The sequence below is a fragment of the Muntiacus reevesi genome, chromosome 15 (genome assembly GCF_963930625.1).
Source record: "Muntiacus reevesi chromosome 15, mMunRee1.1, whole genome shotgun sequence".
Lineage (NCBI taxonomy): Eukaryota > Metazoa > Chordata > Mammalia > Artiodactyla > Cervidae > Muntiacus > Muntiacus reevesi.
In genome coordinates this window covers 31,580,326-31,603,001 of record NC_089263.1, presented here as the reverse complement: position 1 = coordinate 31,603,001, position 22,676 = coordinate 31,580,326, and the positions used below count along the sequence as shown (strand labels likewise).

The following is a 22,676-nucleotide window of genomic DNA, read 5'->3' as shown; positions in this document are numbered from 1 at the left end:
AAGTTGGAGGGTGGGTGGGGAGACAAAGGGGATGGGTGGAGGGCAGGCACAGGATCATGGTTTTGATAAACTTGATTTACTACTGGGTCACAAATGTCAGGGCAGTCAGGAAGCTGAAAGACTTCCTCTCCTGCCCCTGTGTCAGACAGATGGAAAAATGAGGTCCCTGGCAGAGGAATGTTCCCAAGATCCCACAATGACTTGGGACCAGATTAGGGGCCCAAAGGGTGGATTCTTTATGCTGAGGATCAGCCTTGGGCAGACGGCACAGATTCCACAGCCCCTGAAGCCAGAATAGGACTCTTGAAGAAGTTCCTGGGGAGACAGAGGAAAGGCTCCAGGGAAGAAAGACCTTCCTGATGATCTGAATTGTCAGCTCTGGGACCTCTGGTTGGAGGGGACATAGGGTCACAGTCTCGCATCACCGTATGCATGGCAAGATGCAAGCTGGACTATACTGTGGGAATGTGCACACAGTGAGGGGAGCTTGCTTGCTCTCTTGGCCATGTTTCTCTTTGTGGGACTGAAACCAAGTTGTGTTCCTCACAATCCTAGGGTTCCTTTGCTTGACCTAAGGGTCTGCTCTCCTTTCTGAGCCCTCAAGATGCAGAACAGCTCCCATGAGCAGCCCCAGAGCTCTGCAGTTGCCTCTGGCTGGCCACCAGGCCCTGGAGACATAAGAGGCACCTGGATCCACAGTTAGAGTGTGTATTTGAGGAAGACAGTTGGGAGAGGACCCCCTCGGGGGGGTGTTTCTTCCAGGAACAGATTAGGTCAGAGGAAATCACGGGAGGTAGGTGTCCCTCCTCCAAACCAAGGGTCTGCGCTGCAGCTTTCAGGTGGTGAGAGGCGCTTAGGCTCTTGCCTCAGTGCTCTTAGCCAGGGCCTCCCAGATCCTGCCTGCCTGTGCACCGAAGCCTGTTTCGGGGCCTCTGCTGGCTGCATCCCCCTGGGGCCGGCCTTCCTGCACTTTCATTGCTTACTTGTCTCTCTGCCACTGGGCTGGCAGCTCTTTGAAAGCCAAGTATTGCAGGGTGGGTTCTCCGGGAAGCAGACTGGCTCAAAGTATAGCATGCTGGATGCTCTTCAGGAAGCGCTCTGGAGATTGATGAGTGTAGAAGGGAGGGCAAGAGGCAGCGAGGGGCAGAAGGAGAAGCTGAGCTGTTCTGCAGGCCCCACCCAGCCCGGGCTCCTTACTGGGAGCTTGGCGTGGAGCGGCCCCGGACAGTCCCACACTGAGCTGAAATAGCTGGGCCTTTGCACCCCAGCTAGATCAGTCTTTGGATACAGATCGCCCAGAGAAGGGCATGGCCCAGGGTAAAGCAAGTATCTGCAGCTGAAGCAATCCCTGGATGGGCTGACAGCTACAGTCCTCCTGTCCTGGGCCCCCAACACCAAGTCCTTCCCTGAAGGGAAGTGTGGGCATCACATCTCAGTGTCTACTGCCCTGTGTTCTTGTGGGCTTTTGAGGAATGCTAGCTGAAGGAATGAATAGATTAATTTGAAAGAAGCCCCTGAAACATTTTGGCCTTATCCTCCCCATCTATGAAATGGATATGACACTCATGCTATAAAAGGCAAAGCTCGTCATAAACCCCAAGCTCGTCTCATGGAAGGCTGCAGCCTCCCTTCCGTTCTCTCTCCTTTGACACCCCAAGGTTGGGTCTAGGGCCCTGAGGGGTGGAGTGGGTAGTGGAGGGTTGGTGGGGTGGGCTTGGCAGTTTGTGGTTGCAGTTTTAGGGGAAACCACAGCTGCCTCTGGTTCAGGGCGGTCAGTGAGGCCCAGGGAAGGGGAGGTTCATATGCAGGGCAGGCCTTGGGCACTGAGTCACCACCCAGAGGAAAACCACAGCTTCAAGAGCCCCAAGGCCCAAGGAAGGGTGGCAGATGAGCTGACCGAGTGCCAGGTCTCAGGAGCAGGGATTTGGACAGCCTCCTTACTCCTAGGGCCAGCCCTGTTCCAGCTTGCAGGGCAGCACCTACTGTATGTCATGATAAAGGCAGGCTGAGTCACACATTTCTGTGAAACAGGACAGACCAAGAACAGAGTGACCCTGAAAAAGAACCATTTCTCTCTAGTCTCCAGCTCCCCACTCTCTGGGGAAATGGGGGCAATTCTTGAATTTGAGAAAATTCTTCTAAGATATCTGAAGATTCAAAGACTTCAACTTTGCTTATATATAAATGTACCATCATCTTTAGGCTTCCCAAGTGGCTCAGTGGTTAAGAATCTGCCTGTCAATTCAGGAGCCACAGGAGACTTGGGTTGATCCCTGGGTTGGGAAGATCTCCTGGAAAAGGAAATGGCAACCCACTCCAATGTTCTTGCCTGGAAAATCCCATGGACAGAGGAGCCTTGCGGGCTGCGAAGAGTCAGACGTGACTGAGCAACTGAGCTCACATGTACCATCATCACTGTGGTCTAGAGAGGCTGCTTCACACTGCATTCATGTACTGATACCTCAGTAACTGTGAAATGTCTGGTTTTTTCTCTTTCTTCTTTGTAGGAAAATGAAATATTCTGAACTCTCATCTTGTGTGATGAAAGCTAAAACAAGCAAATGAACAAAGATAATGTTTCCAGATCGACTTGTTTATACCTTCTTGAAAGATACCTAATGCTTCGGACAGAGCAATAAGAAAACTGAAAGATGGTAGAATAGCAATGATTCATATCACCATTGAATTGCCTTCCAGGCAATTCCATCATTCTCTTGTTTTCTTATTACTTTAGTCTCTGTTTTTAAAAAGCATGATTGAGAATAATTAATGAGTGATGATGAAAAATAGTTCCTAAGAGGATGAAATAGCAAAATGTTTTAAGATCTAGGATATATTTTGAATTTACAAAGGATCCAATGGATTAATACAGTAATTGATATATTTTGGACTTATAAAGAATCCAGTGGATCGTTTTGGTAATTGTAAGAGAGAACAAGCTTTATTCTATTAAAAAATAATTGAAATCTCTCTTTGGTTTTTGGAAGACCCCTGTGAAAGGATAAAAGTCATAAAATAATCAATTCTTATTAATAGTTAAAGCTGCTCAGAAAAGGAGCTTAAAAATTAAAATTCAGTCTGAATGACCTTGGTGGTATACTAAGAGTTAAAATAAAATTCCCCAAGGGGGATTTAGCTGAAGGTCCACTTTTCCCTATACCCAAATAGGGAGGAATAAGCAGAGACTGTGAATTTGACATAAAATGAGACCCTATGCAAATGACAAGTGACATGCAAAAAGATGCAAATAAATGAAGACAGTAGTGAGGGCCCTAGTGCTCTGGGTAGACATGGAATACTGATGTCCTCTGGTTGGATGGTTGTTCTAAGAAAGCTGCCCCATCCTCCTCCTAGGGTCTTCCACATGGCCCCTCTGGCTGAGAAACTTAGGCCCAAAGACTATTCTTGCTTCCCTGTTCCCTCTTCCAGTGATTTGCAGAGACCCCTGTGGCCCATTGGGAGCCATTAAGACTTGGATTCCAGGCTCCTGCCACTTCCTTGCCACTCTGCTCTCCCTGCTGTATGCGCCCTGGGGCTGGAGTGTGGCCCTGGATTCAGTGCGCTATGGAGTCAGGACAACAGGGCTTAGTGGATAATTCTATGGCACCTCCTGATCTTCAAGGTCTCTCCACTTCTCTTACACAGCCCCCATCCCCACCCCCATGCCATATGTTCAACTTTTCTCTTCCTCACAGCAGTATAAACAACAATAGTTTGCAGGGACTAGACATCAGGCAAAACAGGGTTATGATCTTTGACAGATGGAGGACACACAAAGTGAGCCCCATATTTAACCAACTTTCTTCCTGAGGCCATTTTCCAAACTGAGATGCAGTGAGCTAGACCAAACAGGAGGTGACATCTCAAAAAAAGATTTTAAAATAAGTAAGGATAATATGTTAAAGAGAATAGAGCAAAAGATGGACAAAATGGGTGAAAGCTTGAGTATTTAAAGAGAAAACTTGAATCTATAAGAATGAAAAAAATTGGTGTTATAGATTGCAAAATATCTGAAATTAAGAACTCACTGAATGGGTCTAACAGGACACTGTATACAGCAGAAGACAAGATTAGTGACCAATCAATAGATATTATCTGGGTTGAAGCATAGGGTGAAAAAGAATTGAGGAATAAACAGAGCTGAGCATAAGAGATATGTAGGACATGCTCAAATATTTGAATAAATAATGACTGAGAATTTCCTAAATATGATGAAAGGCATCCAGCCACAGGTTAATGAATATCAATGAGGATTGAGACACTGCCATTTTTGTTTCTCAAATGCGGAGTGAGAGGCTGAGAGTGGGAGACACTATCTGCTTCCGTCCTTCACAATCTGGTGGACCAGGCAAAGCCGGCTGAGCAGGCTGAGCAGCGCGATGAAATGGTGAAATCAGTGAAGAAAGTAGCAGGGATGGATGTGGAGTTGACAGTTGAAGGAAGAAACCTCCTATCTGTGCCTATAAAAATTTGATTAGAACTAGAAGAGCTTCCTGGAGAATAATCAGCAACAAAGAAGAAAACAAGGGAGGAGAAGGCAAACTAAAAGTGATTTGGGAATATTGGCAAATGGTTGAGACTGAGCTACAGTTAATCTGTTATGACATTCTGGGCGTACTGGGCAAACACCTCATTCCAGCCCCTAACATTGGCTGAGTCCAAGCTCTTCTATTATAAAATGAAAGGGGACTACCATGGGTATCTGGCTGAATTTGCCACAAGAAATGACAGGAAGGAGGCTGTGGAGAACAGCTTGATGGCTTATAAAGCTGCTAGTGCTATTGCAATGATAGAACTTGGATCGGCACATCCCATTCACTTAGGTCTTGCTCTCAGTTTTTCCATAGTTTACTATGAAATTCTTAATTCCCCTGAGCATACCTGCAGGTTGACGAAAGCAGCTTTTAATGATGCAGTTGCAGAACTGGCCACACTGAGTGAGGAAAGCTCTCAGGACACTACACCTATCACACAGTTGTTAGTGATAATCTGACACTATGGACTTCAGACATGCAGGGTGATGGTGAAGAGCAGAATAAAGAAGCACTGCAGGATGTGGAAGATGATAATCAGTGACACATAAAAGCCAACATGAGAAACCATCTCAGACCACCCTAGACGTTCCCATCCTACCCATCTTGGAAATTCCCCCATTGTTACTAAGAACCACCAAATCTGACTTTTACATATGGCCTCAGACTTTAGTTCATGCCCTGTTGGTTTTTTTTTTTTTTAATGGTTTTCTGAAGTTCTTAAAGGCAAGAGTGAATTTCTGTGGATTTTACTGGTCCCGACTTTTATGATCTTTAAGAACACTAACAGGACTGCATAGAGGCTTTTTCAGCATTACTGTATTGTCTCCTGCAGATGCGGCAAGATCACCATTAGCAATGGAAATTACATTCAAAAGCTATTAGAATTTTATGTGATGCAAGCATCTAAGAGAAAGGTTAATCACACTACTGAGGTGTATGTAATATCATTTTCCCTTTTTCTAATTCTTTAAATTGAGTTTTAAACCAATGTTTAAAATTAATTGGATCTTAGCTTGAGGTGGTTAAAGGTTGTTTGGGGAGTTTTTTGTAATGGTTTTGCTATTAAAAAGTGTTTCTGTTGAAATGTTGAAAAGCACGATGCTGCTAACAGTTTAACAATTGTGGCTGCTCATTCTTGCCTACTTTTACTCTTCATCTGAAGCAGGTTAGCATTGAAGGTGTTATGGAAAAGCCAGAATGCATGTTCAATTCTTTGTTTCTTCTCCTTCCTTCTCCCACTGGGTCCCAGCCCTTCCCTCCTTTGCTCCCTCAGCCTCTTTATTCAGTATGTGTAACTTGAAGCTAATTTGTACTACTGGATATATGACTTGAGCCATAGATACAGGATCTGTATTGTTCTTACTGAAACACAGCATGGATTAACATTAAACTGAAATAATAGAAACCCAAATAAAACAAACCTAATTTTAAATAAAACAAACAAAGCTAAACCTAAATAAAACAAACTCCAAATATTATAAGTATAAAGAAAACTATACCTAGGCCCATAAAAAATCTTAAAAACAACCATATTTTTAAAAATTAATTTGTTTTTGGCTGCACTGGGTCCTCACTGAGGCACATTAGCTCTTTGTTAAAGTGATCATATTTTTAAAGAGAGTAACCAGTTAACAGTACAATTGATGGCTAACTATGGAAGTCAGAAGACAATGAAATGACATCTTTAAAGTGCTAAAGAAAAAACTCTACCAATCTAGAATTCTATGCCCAGAAAAATATCCTTCAGAAATGAAGGGAAAATAAATGTGTTCAAAATTTTGTCAAGTAGACAAAAATTCAAAGAAATTGGTTTGTCACTAGTACACATTGGCAATACAGGAAATTTTTATGGGATTTCTTCAGGATGAAGGAAAATGATCCCTGCATGAACTGCAGGAAGGAATAAAGGCATAGCAAAAGATTAAAATAAATATAATTATAAATGAATATTTACTAAAATAACAATAGGGAATTCCCTGGCAGTCTCATAGTTAGGACTCCACATTCTCACTTGCCAAGGGCCAAGATTCAATCCCTGGTCAGAGAACTAAGATTCCACAGTCACATGATCAATAAATTAACCAATTAATTAAAAAAAAACAACTTAAAGCTAACAATAATATCATAACATTTTTTTTAAGTTTTTATTGGAGCTGATTTACTTTGTCATACAGCAGAAATGAACACAGCATTGTAAAGCAGTTAATCTCTACCCCCTATTCCACTGCTCTAGGTCATCACAGAGCACCATGCCAAGCTCCCTATGCCGTACTTGGAGCTTGGAGCTAGTGGCTGCCCACTAGCTGTCTGTTTTACATACGGTAGTGCATGTGTCTCATGAGATTTTCAACATAAAAGTAAATCCATGTCAGTATATAAAAATACAAATATATATTTAAATATATAAATAAAATTACACACACACACACAGGCTTCCCTGGTGGTTCAGATGGTAAAGAATCTGTCTGCAATGCAGGAAGGAGACCTGTGTTCAGTCCCTGGGTTGAGAAGATCCCCTGGAAAAGGGAATGGTTACCCACTCCACTATTCTGGCCTGGAGAATTCCATGGACAGAGGAGCCTGGCAAGCTAGAGATCCATGGGATCTCAAAGAGTCAGACATGACTGAGCGACTTTCACAACACAGCCTAAACTTGGAGGCTTCCCTTGTGGCTGAAATGGTAAAGAGTCCACTTGCTTGCAATGCAGGAGACCCGGGTTCAATCCTTGGGTAAGGAAGATCCCCTGGAGGTGGGTGCGACAATTCATTCCAGTATTCTTGCATGGAGAATCCCATATATATATATATATATATATCAGCACCAAAGATGGGAGTTAACTCTTCTAAGGTATTTGCATTAAGTACTAACTGTGAAAGGAATAACTTATAGTAAACTGACATAATCTCTAGGATGACCACTAATATCATAATAAAATAAGAAGCAATTAAAAAGCTAGCAGTAGAGCAAAATGAAATAATAAAAAATTTTAAAAAGTTGATTAACTCAAAGGAAAGTGAAAAAGGAGGACTAAAAGTACAAAGGATAAATAGAAAGCAAATAGCAAGGTAAATCCAACTGTGCCAGTAGTTTTACTTAATGTGAATAGTATAAATATGTCAATTAAAAGACAAAGATTATCAGACTAAATAAAAACCAAAATCTAACCCTGCTGTTTACAAAAAGCTCACTTTAAATAGAAAGACGCAGGAAGGTGAAAGCTAAAGGTTACAAAGTGATGTCGTATAAATACTAACCCCCCCGAAAAGCTGATATGGACACATGAACATTAGAAATTTTTAAGTTAAAAAGTATTGTAAGAGAAAAAGAAGACTATTTCATAGTAACCAAATTCCTAAGGTACTATTCATTTGGTCCAACTTATATAGCCAGACTGGGAGCTTCCCAGGTGGCACAGTGGTGAAGAACCCATCTGCCAATGCAGGAGATGCAAGAGATGCAGTCGATCCCTGGGCTGGGAAGATGCCCTGGAGTAGAAAATGGCAACCCACTCCATCATTCTTGCCTGGAGAATCCCACGAACAGAAGAACCTGTCAGGCTACAGTCCATGGAGTCTCGCAGAGTCAGATGTGACTGAACTACTGAGCACGCACACATTTACAGCCAGACCAGGTTATAAATCACCAGCTGTGAACTGGCTGCCCTTGCCCATCCCCAGGATGTACTGGGGCTTGTGAGAGCTGCCCTTTCAGTAGCTCCAAGGGGGGAAGGTGTGGGTCAGGTTTGCTCCTGACCCCTCCGTGTTTACTGTTCAAAAGGGTACCCAGGTGTGACTGACCAGGCCTCCCTCACCCTGGGCAGGCACTCACTTACTGAGATCTCAGCCTGAATCTGGGGTGTACCACACTCCAAGCTTGACTTTGAAATGTAGTCTTGCCAGGACTCCCATTCCAGGACCCGTGGCCTTATACTGGAAGTTGACAGCCCCTGAAAAATCCTATCTTGTTTGGCCTTAGCCACCGTTCCCATGGACAATGACTGTGCAGGCTCCTGACTATGGCTCCGCCACTTCCCTCACCCCAGTGGACAGGCAGGCCTTTGTTGCCCACTTTTTGGGCAGGCTGCATAGGGCAGGACCTACAGCTCCCCAACAGGGCTTGACAGGCCTTAGGCACACCTTTTGCCTGCCTGCCTAGTCCCTATCCCTGCTCACCTGGGCAGGTCCTGACCCACTTCAGATGATGACCTGGGCTAGTTTTGGTAGAGACATGTCAACTTGTCCCCAATATTCTCTCAAGAGACATTATCTATCCTGTTGAAGTCTTACGTTCTCTGTCAGATTTTATTAGTGGTGGCAGGTGAGTGGCACATGATGATTGTGATAAATGATATTAATTAGTTTTAATCTCATTCAAGGTGCTGTGGGCTTGAAGAGTATGAACTCGGCAGACAGGCCTGGGCTTGAATTCCATCTCTGTGATTCTGACTTCTTTTATGCGAAGTGCTCAGCACAATGCCTGGCCCATGTGTGCGTGCATGCTAAGTTGCTTCAGTTGGATCTGACTCTTTATGACCCCATTGACTATAGCCTGCTAGGCTCCTCTGTCCATGGGATCCTCCAGGCAAGAATACCGGAGTGGGTTGTCATGCCCTCCTCCAAGGGATCTTTCCAACCCAGGGGTCTAACCTGAGTTTCTCACATCTCCTGTATTAGCAGGCAGGTTCTTTACCACTAGCGCCACCTGGGAAGCCCTGCCTGGCACATAGATAATGCTTAATACCACAGATGGTAGATTGTTATTTCTGTGCACCTCAGCTATGTTACGGAGAAGGCAATGGCAACACACTCCAGTGTTCTTGCCTGGAGAACCTCAAGGAAAGAGGAGCCTGGTGGGCTGCAGTCCATGGGGTCACGAAGAGTCAGACACGACTGAGCGATTTCACTTTCACTTTTCACTTTCATGCATTGGAGAAGGAAATGGCAACCCACTCCAGTGTTCTTGCCTGGAGAACCCCAGGGACAGCGGAGCCTGGTGGACTGCCGTCTATGGGGTCACACAGAGTCGGACACGACTGAAGCGACTTAGCAGCAGCAGCAGCAGCTATGCTATATTATAAATATTCTAAATAGAGAGACCATATTTCTATTTTGTTGTGGTGGGTTTTTCTATTTTTTTTTTATTTTTTGAATTCTGGAATATTTTAATTGAAGGATAATTGCTTTACAGAATTTTGTTGTTTTTTGTCAAACCTCAACATGAATCAGCCGTATGGCTGATTATGTTACAGAACAACAAAATTCTGTAAAGCAATTATCCTTCAATTAAAAAATAAATAAATTTTAAAAAGAAAAAAAGACTTTACCATAGATAACGTATTTACAGTTTAAATAATAATGATATAATTAATACCAAGATACTTAATTCACAACTAGAAAATAAAACACATCCAATTCCTTGGAGCCTTTTGTATCTTTTCCCATATCATATCTCCTCTCAGCACTCCAGAGGTTGCCACTATCCTGAAGAGTGTAGTGTAAGTAGAGGCCTTGTGGGGGGCAGTGGGAGACACACCCACTCCTCATAGCCAGGAAGGTCTAGTGGAAGCCAGAAACTCTCCTGCCCTTCCAGCAATAACAGATAATACTCCCCACTCCAGAGTCAGTGGGGGCTGTTACGAACTGAATTGTGCCACCCCTATTCATAAGCTGAAGCTGTAATCCTTGATAAGACAATATTTGGAGATAGGGCTCTTAAGGGGGTAATTAAGGTTAAACATGGTCATAAAGGTGAGGTCCTAGTCCAATAGATATTCTTATAAGAAGGGGAAGAGACACGTGGGATGTCAAAGCACAGAGAAGAGGCCATGTGAGGACAGGGTGAGCAGGTGGCCAGCTGCAAGCCAAGGAGAGAGTTCTCACCAGAAATCAAACTCCAGCACCTTGATCTTGGACTTTCCAATCTCCAGAATGTGAGACAATAAATTTCTGTTGTTTAAGACACCCAGTCTGTGGTGATTTGCTATGGAAGCCTGAGCTGACTAATACGGAGGCAGAGTGGGGAACCTGGATGTCTAACCCTGCCTTGCCTTAATGAGGTAGCACCTCACCTCCTCTGCTGGACCAGTGTTAGAGGAAGCCAGCTAAAACCAAAAGTTTAAATAAGATCCAGAGTCTCATAATATAATAGCAAGAACATCCAGGTTTTAAAAGAAAATTACTTGTCACACCAATAGCCAAGAAGATCTCACACTGAAGGAAGAAAGAAGTATTAATAGATACCACACTCAAGAGTCCAGGGATGTTATCTGATTAAGATTTACAAACAGGTGTCATACAATGCTTTAGTAAGTGACTGAGAGCACATCTGAAACAAATGGAAAAAGAGAAAATCTCAGCAAATAAATATACAAAGAAGAACAAAATGGATATTTTAGAACTGAAAAATTCACTAACCAAATCAAAAAACTTGGTAGATGTGCTCAGTAGCAAAATGCAAGGGGACAGAAGAAAGAATCCACGAAGCTGCCCAATCTGGACAACAGAGAGAAAATAAACTGGAAAAAAAAAAGTAAAAAGAACCCCAGAGACCCAGGGGACTATAAAAAAAGAAGGAGAGAACATGTAGGACAGGATATATTGTGATGGTCATCCTTAGAAAATACAATCCATGTTGCACAGAACTGTAGTTTTCTGTTTCATTTCAATATTCTACGGTGTGACTGAACCACAAGTTTTTATTCATTCTACTGTAAAGGACATTTGGGTTGTTGCCATTTTTATTGCTATTTTAAACAGTGCTTCTGGGAATATTCTGTTCATGTCTCCAGGAGTGGACTTGCTGGGTCAAAGGGTATGTGAATGTTCACCTTCACAAATAACGTATAATTCTTCTTCAAAGTGAGTGTACTGATTTCTAGTCTCACAGCAATGTACTAGTTACATTTTGCCAATATTTTGTCAGTCTTTAAAAATGTTTCCAAACCAGTGGGCATGAAATGGTAATTTGTGGTTTTATTTGCATTTCCTTTTCTACTAACAAGGCCAAGTATATTTTCATAAATTTCACAGGCCATTTGTGTTTTCCGTGAGATGCTTGTTTGTGTTTTTGAAACTTTTTCTTTTGAATCATTTGTCTTTCTAATTGATTTATAGGATCTGGATACTAATCTTTTTTGGCTTTATGTAAAAAATTCCATTAGGACTTGGTTGGAAAAGTAATAAAACTGTACATCAATTTGCACAATACTGTACAACTTTACAATATTGAAACTTTCTATCCGTGAATATAGTGTTGCTCCATTTGGTTTTCTTATTGCCTTTCAATAAAGTCCCTTAGTTTTCTACATAAATATTTTGCACCTCTTTTGTTAGATTTATTTTCAATGACCTTATCTTTTTCATTGCCATTATAAATCTTTAATTGTATTTTCTGACTTTATTGCTGATGTTTATAAATTCATTAGACATATTTATTGGAAACCGAATTGATATATTTTCCCAGGCTGTCAATTGACTTTTCATTTTGTAAATAGTGCATTTTGAAGATCGCTGATTTTAAGCAATTATTGATGTAACTTAGTGTGGTTTCCTTCATATTTCTTCTATTTGGGGTTCATTGAGTGTTTTTGTAGCTATTGGTAATTTTCATCAAATTTGGATTCTTCAAATGTTTGTCTCTCTCTCTCAAAGCTATGGTTTTTCCCATAGTCATATACAAATGTGAGTTGGAGTTGGACCACAAAGAAGGCTGAGCACCAAAGAATTGATGCTTTCAAATGGTGGTCCAGGAGATGACTCTTGATAGTCCATTGGTCGGCAAGGAGATCAAATCAGTCCATCCTACAGGAAATCAGTCCTGAATATTCATTGGAAGGACTGATGCTGAAGCTGAAGCTCCAGTACTTTGGCCACCTGATGGGAAGAGCCAACTCATTGGAAAAGACCCTGATGCTGGGAAAGATTGAAGGCAGGAGGAGAAGGGGGCAAAGAGGATGTGATGGTTGGATGGTGTCACCGACGCGATGGACATGGGTTTGAGCTGTTGTTCTGTCGCTCAGTCATATCTGATTCTCTGCAACCCCATGGACTGCAGAATGCCACCATTGCCTGTCCTTCACTGTCTCCCAGAGTTTGCTCAAATTCATGTTCATTGAGTCGGTGATGCCAACCAACCATCTCTTCCTCTGTCGCCCCTTTCTCCTCTTGCCTTCAGTCTTTCCCAGTATCAGGGTCTTTCCCAATGAGTCAGTTCTTCACATTAGATGGCCAAAGGACTGAAACTTCAGCTTCAGCATCAGTCATTCCAATGGATATTCAGGGTTGATCTCCTTTAGGATTGACTGGTTTGATCTCCTTGCTGTCTGAGGGACTCTCAAGAGTCTTCTCTAACACCACAGTTCAAAAACATCAATTCTTCAGCAATCAAGCCTTCTTTATGGTTCAACTCTCACATCTATACATGACTACTGGAAAAACCATAGCTTTGGCTATACAGACCTTTTTCAGCAGGTAATGTCTCTGCTTTTTAATAGGCTGTCTAGGTTTTCACAACTTTTCTTCCAAGGAGCAAGCATCTTTTGATTTCATGGCTTCTGTTACCATCTACAGTGAATTTGGAGCCCCCCAAAATAAAGTCTGCCACTGTTTCCATTGTTTCCCCATCTATTTGCCATTAATTGATGGGACTGGATGCCATGATCTTCATTTTTTGAATGTTGAGTTTCAAGCTGGCATTTTTACTCTCCTCTTTCATTTTCATCAAGAGGCTCTTTAATTCCTTTTTGCTTTCTGCCATAAGGGTGATACCATCTGCATATCTGAGGTTTTTTATATTTCTCCTGGCCATCTTGATTCCAGCTTGTGCTTCATCCAGCCCACTATCCCGTATGATATACTCTGCATATAAATTAAATAAGTAGGGTGACTATATACAGCTTTGATATACTCCTTTCCCAATTTGGAGCCAGTCTGTTGTTTCATGTACGGTTCTAACTATTACTTCTTGACCTGCAAACAGGTTTATCAGGAGGCAGGTAAGATTGTCTGGTATTCCCATCTCTTGAAGAATTTTCCACAATTTGTTGTGATCCACACAGTCAGAGGCTTTAGCATAGTCAATGAAGCAGAAATAGATGTTTTTCTGGAATTCTCTTGCTTTTTTATGGTCCAGTGGATGTTGGCAATTTGATCTTTGGTTCCTCTGCCTTTTCTAAATCCAGCTTGAACATCTGGAAGTTCTTGGTTCACATACTGTTGAAGCTTAACTTGAAGGATTTTGAGCATTAACTTGCTAGCATATGAAATGAGAGCAATTGTGCTATAGTATGAACATTCATTGAAATTTCCCTTCCTTGGGATTGGAATGATAAGTGACCTTTTCTAGTCCCATGGCCACTGCTGAGTTTTCTAAAATTGATGGCATATTGAGTGCAACACTTTAGCAGCAGCATCTTTTAGGATATTAAATAATTTAGCTGGAATTCCATCACCTGCACTAACTTTGTTTTGTAGTGATGCTTCCTAAGGCCCACTTGAGTTCATACTCCAATGTGTGGCTCTAGGTGAGTGATCATATCATCGTGGTTATACAGGTCATTAAGGTCTTTTTTTGTATAGTTCTTCTGTGTAATCTTACCACCTCTTCTTAACATCTTCTGCTTCTGTTAGGTCCATACCATTTCTGTCCTTTATTGTGCCCATCTTTGCGTGAAATGTTCCCTTGGTATCTCTAATTTTCTTGAAGATGTCCCTAGTCCTTCCCATTCTATTGTTTTCCTCTATATTTTGCATTGTTCGCTTCAGAAGGCTTTCTTTTCTCTCCTTGCTACTCTTTGGAACTCTGCATTCAGATGGGTATATCTTTACTTTTTTCCTTTGCCTTTCACTTCTCTTCTTTTCTCAGCTATTTGTAAGGCCTCCTCAGACAATCATTTTGCCTCTTTGCATTTCTTTTTCTTGGAGATGGTTTTGATTACTGCCTCCTATACAATGTTATGAATCTCCCTCCATAGTTCTTCAGGCACTCTATCAGATCTAGTCCCTTGAATCTATTTGTCACTTCTACATATGTTCATAAGGGATTTGATTTAGGTCACACCTGAATGGCATAGTGGTCTTCCCAACTTTCTTCAATTTAAGTCTAAATTCTGCAATAAGGAGTTCACGATCTGAGCCACAGTCAGCACCCAGTCTTATTTTTGCTGACTGTATAGAACTTCTCCATCTTTGGGTGCAAAGAATATAATCAATCTGAATTCAGTATTGACTATCTGGTGATGTCCATGTGTAGAATCATCTCTTGTGCTGTTGGAAGAGGGTGTTTACTATGACCAGTACATTCTCTTGGCAGATTCTGTTAGCTTTTGCCCTGCTTCACTTTGTATTCCAAGGCCAAACTAGCCTGTTACTTCGGGTATCTCTTGACTTCCTATTTTGCATTCTAGTCCCCTATGATGAAAAGGACATCTTTTTTTGGTGTTAGTTCCAGGTCTTATAGGTATCATAGAACTGTTCAATGTTCAACTTCTTTGGCATTAGTGGTTGGGGCATAGACTTGGATTACTGTTATATTGAATAGTTTGCCTTGGAAATGAACAGATTATTTTGTCTTTTGGAGACTGCACCCAAATACTGCATTTCAGATTCTTTTGCTATGAGGGTTGCTCCATTTCTTCTAAGGGATTCTTGCCCATAGTAGTAGATACAATGATAGTCTGAATTAAATTTGCCTATTCCTATCCATTTTATGATTCCTAAAATGTCTCTTGCCATCTCCTGTTTGACCACCTCCAATTTGCCTTGATTCATGGACCTAGCATTCCAGGTTCCTATGCAGTATTGTTCTTTACAGCATCGGACTTTACTTTCACCACCAGACACATCCACAGCTGGGTGGTGTTTCCGCTTTAGCTCAGCCTCTTCATTCCTTCTGGAGCTATTTCTCTGCTCTTCTCCAGTAGAATATTGGGCACCTACCGACGTGGTGAGTTCATCTTTCAGTGTCATGTCGTTTTGCCTTTTCATACTACTCATGGGGTTCTCAAGGCAAGAATTCTGAAATGGTTTGCCATTCCCTTCTCCAAAGGACCACATTTTGTCAGAACTCTCCACCATGGTGGAGAGTTCACCTACCGTCTTGGATGGCTCTACACAGTATGTCTCATAGTTTGAGCTAACTCCGGGAAGTCGTGAATGATGTGGAAGCCTGGCGTGCCATAGTCCAAGGAGTTGCAAAGAGTCAGACATGACTTAGTGCCTGAATAACAACATCAATATAATATTTTTCTTATCTAGTATTTAAATTTGCATTTTTAGAACTACTTTTCGGGTCTCTTTTTATGCTCAGGCTTTGTCTACTTTTTTTAAAGATATGGGATATATTTATAATTGCCGTTTTAGTTTCAATGTTCTTGTCTACTAATTCTATTGTCTCTGTCATATTTTAGTCTGTCTCTATTGACTTATTTTTCTTATCATTATGGGTAATATTTTCATACTTCTTCATGTACCTGTTGATTTCTTTTTTCTTGAGAATATGTCAGATTTACTAACTTGCTGACAAGGAACTAGCAAGATGACCAAAGTACGCTGTTTCAGAGAGGGTATGAGGAGGAGGACTGAGATAGTAGGGGCACAGACCATTGACCTAAATGGAATGTTGCCTAAGCAGGAAAGAGAGTGGGGTCTTTTGGCAAGGTGGTCTCTATCATTTTATCAATTGTCACTAAGACCATCAAGAGCAGACACATTTGTGTGTGAATTGAAACCACAAAGCTCATCCCCCCCTCCTAGGTGTGTGTCTCACCGGCAGATTAGCAGAAGGCAGGAAACAGTGTCACCCCAGAGAAGCAGCCAGCCTCAGAGCAATAAGTGTGTGTGTGTGCTCGCTTGCTCAGTGGTGTCTGACTCTTTGCGACCCCATGGACTGTAACCCTCCAGGCGCCTCTGTCCATGGGACTCTGCAGACAAGAAAACTGGAGTGAGTTGCCATTCCCTTCTCCAGGGGATCTTCCCTACCCAGGGATTGAACCTGGGTCTCCTGCACTGCAGGCGGATTCTTTACTGTCTGAGCCACCAGGCAAGCATATGACCCAGAAATCTGACTTCTGGGTATATACCCAAAATAACTGAAAGTAGGGTATCAGAACCATATTTGTACACACGTGTTCATAGCAGCTTTATTCACTATAGCTGAAACACAGAAGCAAACCAGGTCTGCATTGATGAATGAATAGATGACCAAAATGTGGTATATGCACACAATGGAATATTAGTCAGCCTTAAAAAGGAAGGAAATTCTGCAATATGCTATACCATAGATAACCCTCAGGGATATTACACTAAGTGAAATAAGCCAACCACAAAAAAAGATAAATACTGTATGATTCCACTTAGATGAGGTACTTAGGGGAATTGAATTCATAGAGATGGAAGGTGAAATGGTGGTTAACCAGGGGCTGGGGCTAGGAAAGAATGAGGAGTTATTATTTAAAGGGTCTGGAGTTTCAGTTTTACAAGATGAAAAGAGTTATGGGGATGAAAGTTGGTGATGGTTACACAACAATGTGTACTTAATATCACTGACCTGTGGACTTAAACATGGTTAAAATGATAGATGTTATATTATGGGTATTTTACCACAATAAAAAAAAATCACAAAACTGGAGAACCTTGGGGGCTACCCTGTAGGACTACAAGAACAATGGGCTGCATAGAAGACTTCTGTGTATGTCTGGAAGGACAATTTAGTAATGATGAGAAGCAGAGAGAAAGAGCCTGGCTCCTAGGGAGACTGGAGGAGACCAGGCTGAGAACAGAGGTAAGGCTGGAAAGCTTCAAAAAATTCCATTGCATAGTCAGAGCAAGACGCTTCTCCAGACATATTAGTTGTGATATTTTTTAAATGGTCATCAGAAATATAGCATGTAAGGTGGAGGGGATGGAGCAACCTGTTAGAAGCTGAACACAAAGAACCTGAACTAAGGTGCAGGAGAAATAGAAAAAGTAGGAAAGGAAAGAAGGGAAGAAGGAAGGAAGGCAAGGAGTGGGACAGAGGCAACGATTTAGTGAGAGAGGAAATGGTAGGCCTGTAGAAGAAAAAGGCAGAGAGGAATCAAGATTTCTCGGAAGGGACCATCACCAACAGAAAAAGAGTTCTTAGGATCCCACACATGCTCATCAAATCCTACTCTCCCAACAAGAGTTCAGAAGAGAAGCTGTTTATCTAATACCATTGTAAAAGCATTTCTCCCTCTTCCCTTGTCCCCTCACTAAATACTTAGGACGGGCAGGTACTGTGCCACAGAATCTGACCCTTAGGGTCCAGTCTGGGCCTTGGGGCTGGTGGAGGGGATCACACGAGGAAAGGCGAGGTGTCTGGCGCCAAGAGACTATATGCTGCCAGAACGCAGAAGGGATGGGCTGGGAGAGAGATGCTGTATCTGGGCTGGAGCCAGACCTGGAGGAGGCTTTAATGCCCTCACCCTGAAAGTGGCGATGGACCACAGAGGACTGCCAGGAAGAGAGCCACACTGAGGTGAAACCAACAGAACTGGGCCACTGTGGTGCATCAGAACCCTCTCCAGGGCACCCACGGTGATGCACAGATAGGGATTCCGGCCAAGAAATGACATTGCACAGGAAGGTCTGCTTGTCTGCAAACTGAAGGATGGGCAACCTGCATACTCTGCATCCTCTGAGGTTGAGAAAATGCCCTGACAGTGGCCTGCCTGTTTATAATTCCCTCCTGTTGCTTTGGGGCTTCCCAAGTGGCGCAGCGGTTAAGAATCCGCCTACCAATGCAGGAGAGGCAAGAGATGTGTCTTTAAAAATATTCATGAAGTCTAATTTATCTATTTTTTTTTCTTTTGTTATCTGTACCTTCAGTGTCATAGCCAAGAAATCATCGCCAAATCCAGTGTTGTGAAGGTTTGGTCCTATGCTTTCTTCCAAGAGTTTTATTGTTTCAGGTCTTATATTTGGGTCCTTCATCCATTTTGAGTGAGTTTTTATATATGGCGTTAAGAATTCACCTTCATTCTTTTGCATGTGGCTATCCAATTTTCTCAGCATCATTTGTTGAAAAGGCTGTATTTTACTTCACTGAATGGTCTTGGCACCTTTATAAAAAATCCTTTGATCCTATATATCAGAGTTTGTTTCTGAGGTCTCTATCCTATTCCATTGGTCTTCAGGTCTATCTTTATGCCAATACCACATGTTTTGATGACTGTAGCTTTAAGTTTTTGAAACCAGGAAGTGTGAGTCCTCTAGTTTTGTTTTTCAAGATTGTTTTGGGCATTCAGGGTCTTTTGAGATTGCATATGAATTTTAGGATTTTTTCCTGTTTTCACGAAGAAGTCACTGGGATTTTTGATAAGAATTGCATTGAATCTGTAGGTTGTTTTAGGTAATATTGACATTTTAACAATATAAAGTCATTTGATCAAAGAGTATGAGATGTATTTACATTTATTTATATCTTTATTTCCTCAGTGTTTGGTAGTTTCCATTGTACAAATCTTTCTCCTCCTTGGTTAAGTAAATTCCAAAATATTTTATTTTTTGGAGCAATTGTAAATGGAATTATTCTTATAACTTCTTTTTCAGATTGGTCATTGTGTATAAAAATGCAACTGATTTTTGTGTGTTGGTTTGTATCCTGCTACTTATTGAATCAATTTATTGGGTCTTTCAGGATTTTTTGTTGTTGTTAAATCTCAACAAAATTAGGCTTCTCAAAACATCATATTATCTGCAAACAGGAAATTTTACTTCTTCCTTCTCAATTTGGATGCTTTTATTTCTTTTTCTCATCTAATTGCTCTGGTTAGAACTTTCACTGCCATGTTGAATAGAAGTGATAAAAGCAGAAATCCTTGCTGTATTCCTGTTCTTAGAGGAAAAGATTTCAGTCTTTCACAAATTGAGTATGATGTTTACTGTGTATTTTTCATATATGACTTTTATTAAGTTGAGGTAGTTTTCTTAGTTTGTTTCATTATAAATGAGTTGGATTTTTTCAAATTCTTTTCTGCATCAATTGAGATGACCATGTGTTTTTTTTCCCCCTTCATTCTGTTAATGTGGAATATTACATTCATTGATTTTGCTATGTTGGACCATCCTTGCATTCCAGAAATAAATTTCACTTGTCTATGATATATAATCTTTTTAATATGCTGCTGAATTCTGTTTGCTAGTATTTTCCTAAGGACTTTTTGCAGAATGTTTATAGGGATGTTGATCTGTAGTTTTCTTTTCTTATAGTATCTTTGTCTTTGGTATCAGGGTTATCCTCATCTCATAGGGTGAGTTACAAAGTGTCCCTCCTGTTCACTTCTTTGGAAAGATTTGAAGGATTGGTACTAATTCTTTAAATCTTTGATGGAGTGCTCACTTCAGCAGCACATATTCTAAAATCTTTGATGGAATTTACCAGTGAATCCATCAGGTCCAGGGCTTTTCTTAGTTGGCAGATTTTGGATTTCTAATTCAATCCCCTTACTAGTTATGGGTCTATTCAGATTTTCTATTTCTTCGTGCTTTAATCTTGGTAGGTTTTGTGTTTCTAGGAAATTTTTATCTAGGCTATCCAATTTATTGATGTACAATTGTAATAGTACTATTTTATAATCCTTTTTCCCCCCTATAGAATTGGTAGTAATCTTTTTACTGTACTGATTTTAGTCATTTGAATCTCCTCTATTTTTTCCTTAGTCCATCTAGCTAAAAGTTTGACAATTTTGTTGATTTTTTTCAAAGAGCCAACTTTTGGTTTCATTGCTTTTCTGTTATTTTTCTATTCGGTACTTTGCTTATTGCTGCTTAATCTTTATTATTTCCTTCCTTCTGCTAGCTTTGCATTTAGTTTGTTCTTCTTTTTTAGTTCCTTAAGTTATAAAGTTAGGTTGTTTTGAGCTCTTTTCTGTTTTTTTTTTTTAATGTAAGCATTTATAGTTATAAACTCCCCCTTAGCTCTACTTTTGCTGCATCCTATGCTTTTGTATTTTCATTTATCTCTAAGTATTTTCTCTTTTTATTTTTATTTATTTATTTGTGGTTGTACTGGGTCTTCGTTGCAGTGCACGGGATCTTTGTTGCTGCAAGGGGATTTTCTCTAGTTGCAGCAAGCAAGGGCTACTCTCTAGTTGCAGTGGGTAAGTTTCTCATAGCGGTGGCTTCTCCTGTTGCAGAGCACGGGCTCTAGGGCCCACAGGTTTCAGTAGTTTCAATTCATGGGCTCTAGAGTACAGACTCAGTTGCCCCGTGACATGTGGAATCCTAATTCTCAGACCAAGGACTGAACCCATGTCCACTGCATTAGCAGGTGGACTCTTAACTACTGGACCACCAGGGAAGTCCCTCTAAGTATTTTCTAATTTCCTTTGTGATTTCTTCTTTGATCCATTGGGTGTTTAAAAATATGGTTTTTTAATCTCCACAATTTGTGAACTTTCCTTTTTTTGAATTCTAACTTCATCCTCTTTTGAGCAGAGAAGATACTTCGTATGATATCTATTTTTAAAAATCTATTGAGACTTAATTTGTAGTGTACACTGAAAAATGTCCCATGTGCTTTTGAGGAGAATGTATATTCTGCTGTTAGGTAGAGTGTTTTGTATATGTGTGTTAAATCTAGTTGGTTTATTGTGTTGTTTAATCCTTTATTTCTTTACTTATGTTCTGTCTGGTTATTCTGTCCATTATGGCGAAAGAGATATTAAAGCCTCCAACTATTACTGTAAAAATACCTATTTCTCCCTTCAATTCTGTCATTTTTGTTTCATATATTTTGATGGTCTGTCATTAGGTGTACAAATGTTTATAATGGTTACATATTCTTGCTGTATTGAATCTTTTGATAATGCATAACATCCTTCATTGTCTCTTATAGTTTATTTCATTTAAAGTCTATTTTGTATGATATTAGTGTTGTCACTCTTGCTCTCTTTTGGTTACAATTTGCATGAAAAATCTTTTTCCATCCTTTCAGTTTTAACCTGTTTATGTCTTTGGATCTCAAGTGAATCCCTTGTAGACAGCATATGGTTGGATCATATATTTTTATCCATTCTTCCAATATCTGTCTTTGATTGGAGTGTTTGTATTAATGTAACTACATATAAGAGTGAATTATTTGTCATTGTGCTGTTTGTTTTCTATATGCCTTCTAGCCTTTTTGCTTCTTATTTTCTGCATTCTTGTCTTTTGTGTTTAGTTCCTTTTATGATAGTAAAATATTTTAATTCCTTTCTCATTCCCTTTTGTATATGTTTATAGCTATTTTTTGTGGTTACAATGGGGATTACATTTAACGTTTTAAAGTTAAGATACTCTGATTTGAATTACAGAGTATTTACGTTAATATTAGCATTTGTAGTAACAATTGATTTTTTCTTTAAGTGTTTTAGTCCCTGAAATCATGAAGAAAACAAGAAGCACAATTACAAACCACTGTTAACAACAATACTAGCATTTATAATTGCCCATGTATTTACATTTGTTGATATCTTTATTTCTCTCTATGACTTTAAGTTACTGCCTAGTATCCTCTTTTCAACTTGCAGGACTCTTTTGAGCATTTCTTTCTTCTTTTTTTAATCTATTTTTAAACTTTTTATTTTGTGTTGGAGGATAGCCAATTAATAATGTGACATTATTAACCACTGTGTCACCATGTGTCACCATGTGACATTATTAACCAGAATTGATGTGACATTAACAGTGTGACAGATATAGATGAGGAGCAGAAGGACCCAACCATACAAACACATGTATCCATTCTCTCCCAAACTTCCCTCCCATCCAGGCTACCATATAACATTGAGCAGAGTTCCATGTGCTATACAGTAGGTCCTTGTTGGCTATCCATTTTAAACATAGCCATGTGTACATGCCTATCCCAAACTCCCCAACTATCCCTTCCTTGTAGGGCAGGTCTATTGGTCACAAAGTCCCTCAATTTTCAACTATCTGGAAATTTCTAGATTTCTCCCTCACTTTTAGAGAACAGTGTTGGTGGATATAGGACTTTTGGTTGATTTTTTTTTTCTTTTAATACTTCAAATGTATGGGCCTACTGTCTTATGGCTCAAAAATTGTCAGAAATATGACAATTATCTTATTAAGGCTCCTTTGTGTGTGATGATTTGCTTCTCTCTTGCTGCTCTTAAGATTCTC

General features: G+C 40.6%; 1 protein-coding gene and 1 pseudogene across 1 annotated transcript in view; both read left to right on the top strand.

The window, feature by feature from the left end:
- PPCDC (phosphopantothenoylcysteine decarboxylase) overlaps window positions 1–4,792 on the top strand; it is a 46,379-nt gene extending 41,587 nt beyond the window's left edge. Inside the window, exon 6 of the mRNA XM_065906030.1 lies at window positions 2,508–4,792. Coding sequence (XP_065762102.1) covers window positions 2,508–2,515 — 8 coding nt within the window. The 3' untranslated portion in view covers window positions 2,516–4,792. The remainder of the gene's footprint in view (window positions 1–2,507) is intronic.
- Window positions 3,762–5,569, top strand: LOC136146952 (14-3-3 protein epsilon pseudogene; annotated as a pseudogene).
- Window positions 5,570–22,676: the final 17,107 nt, after the last annotated feature.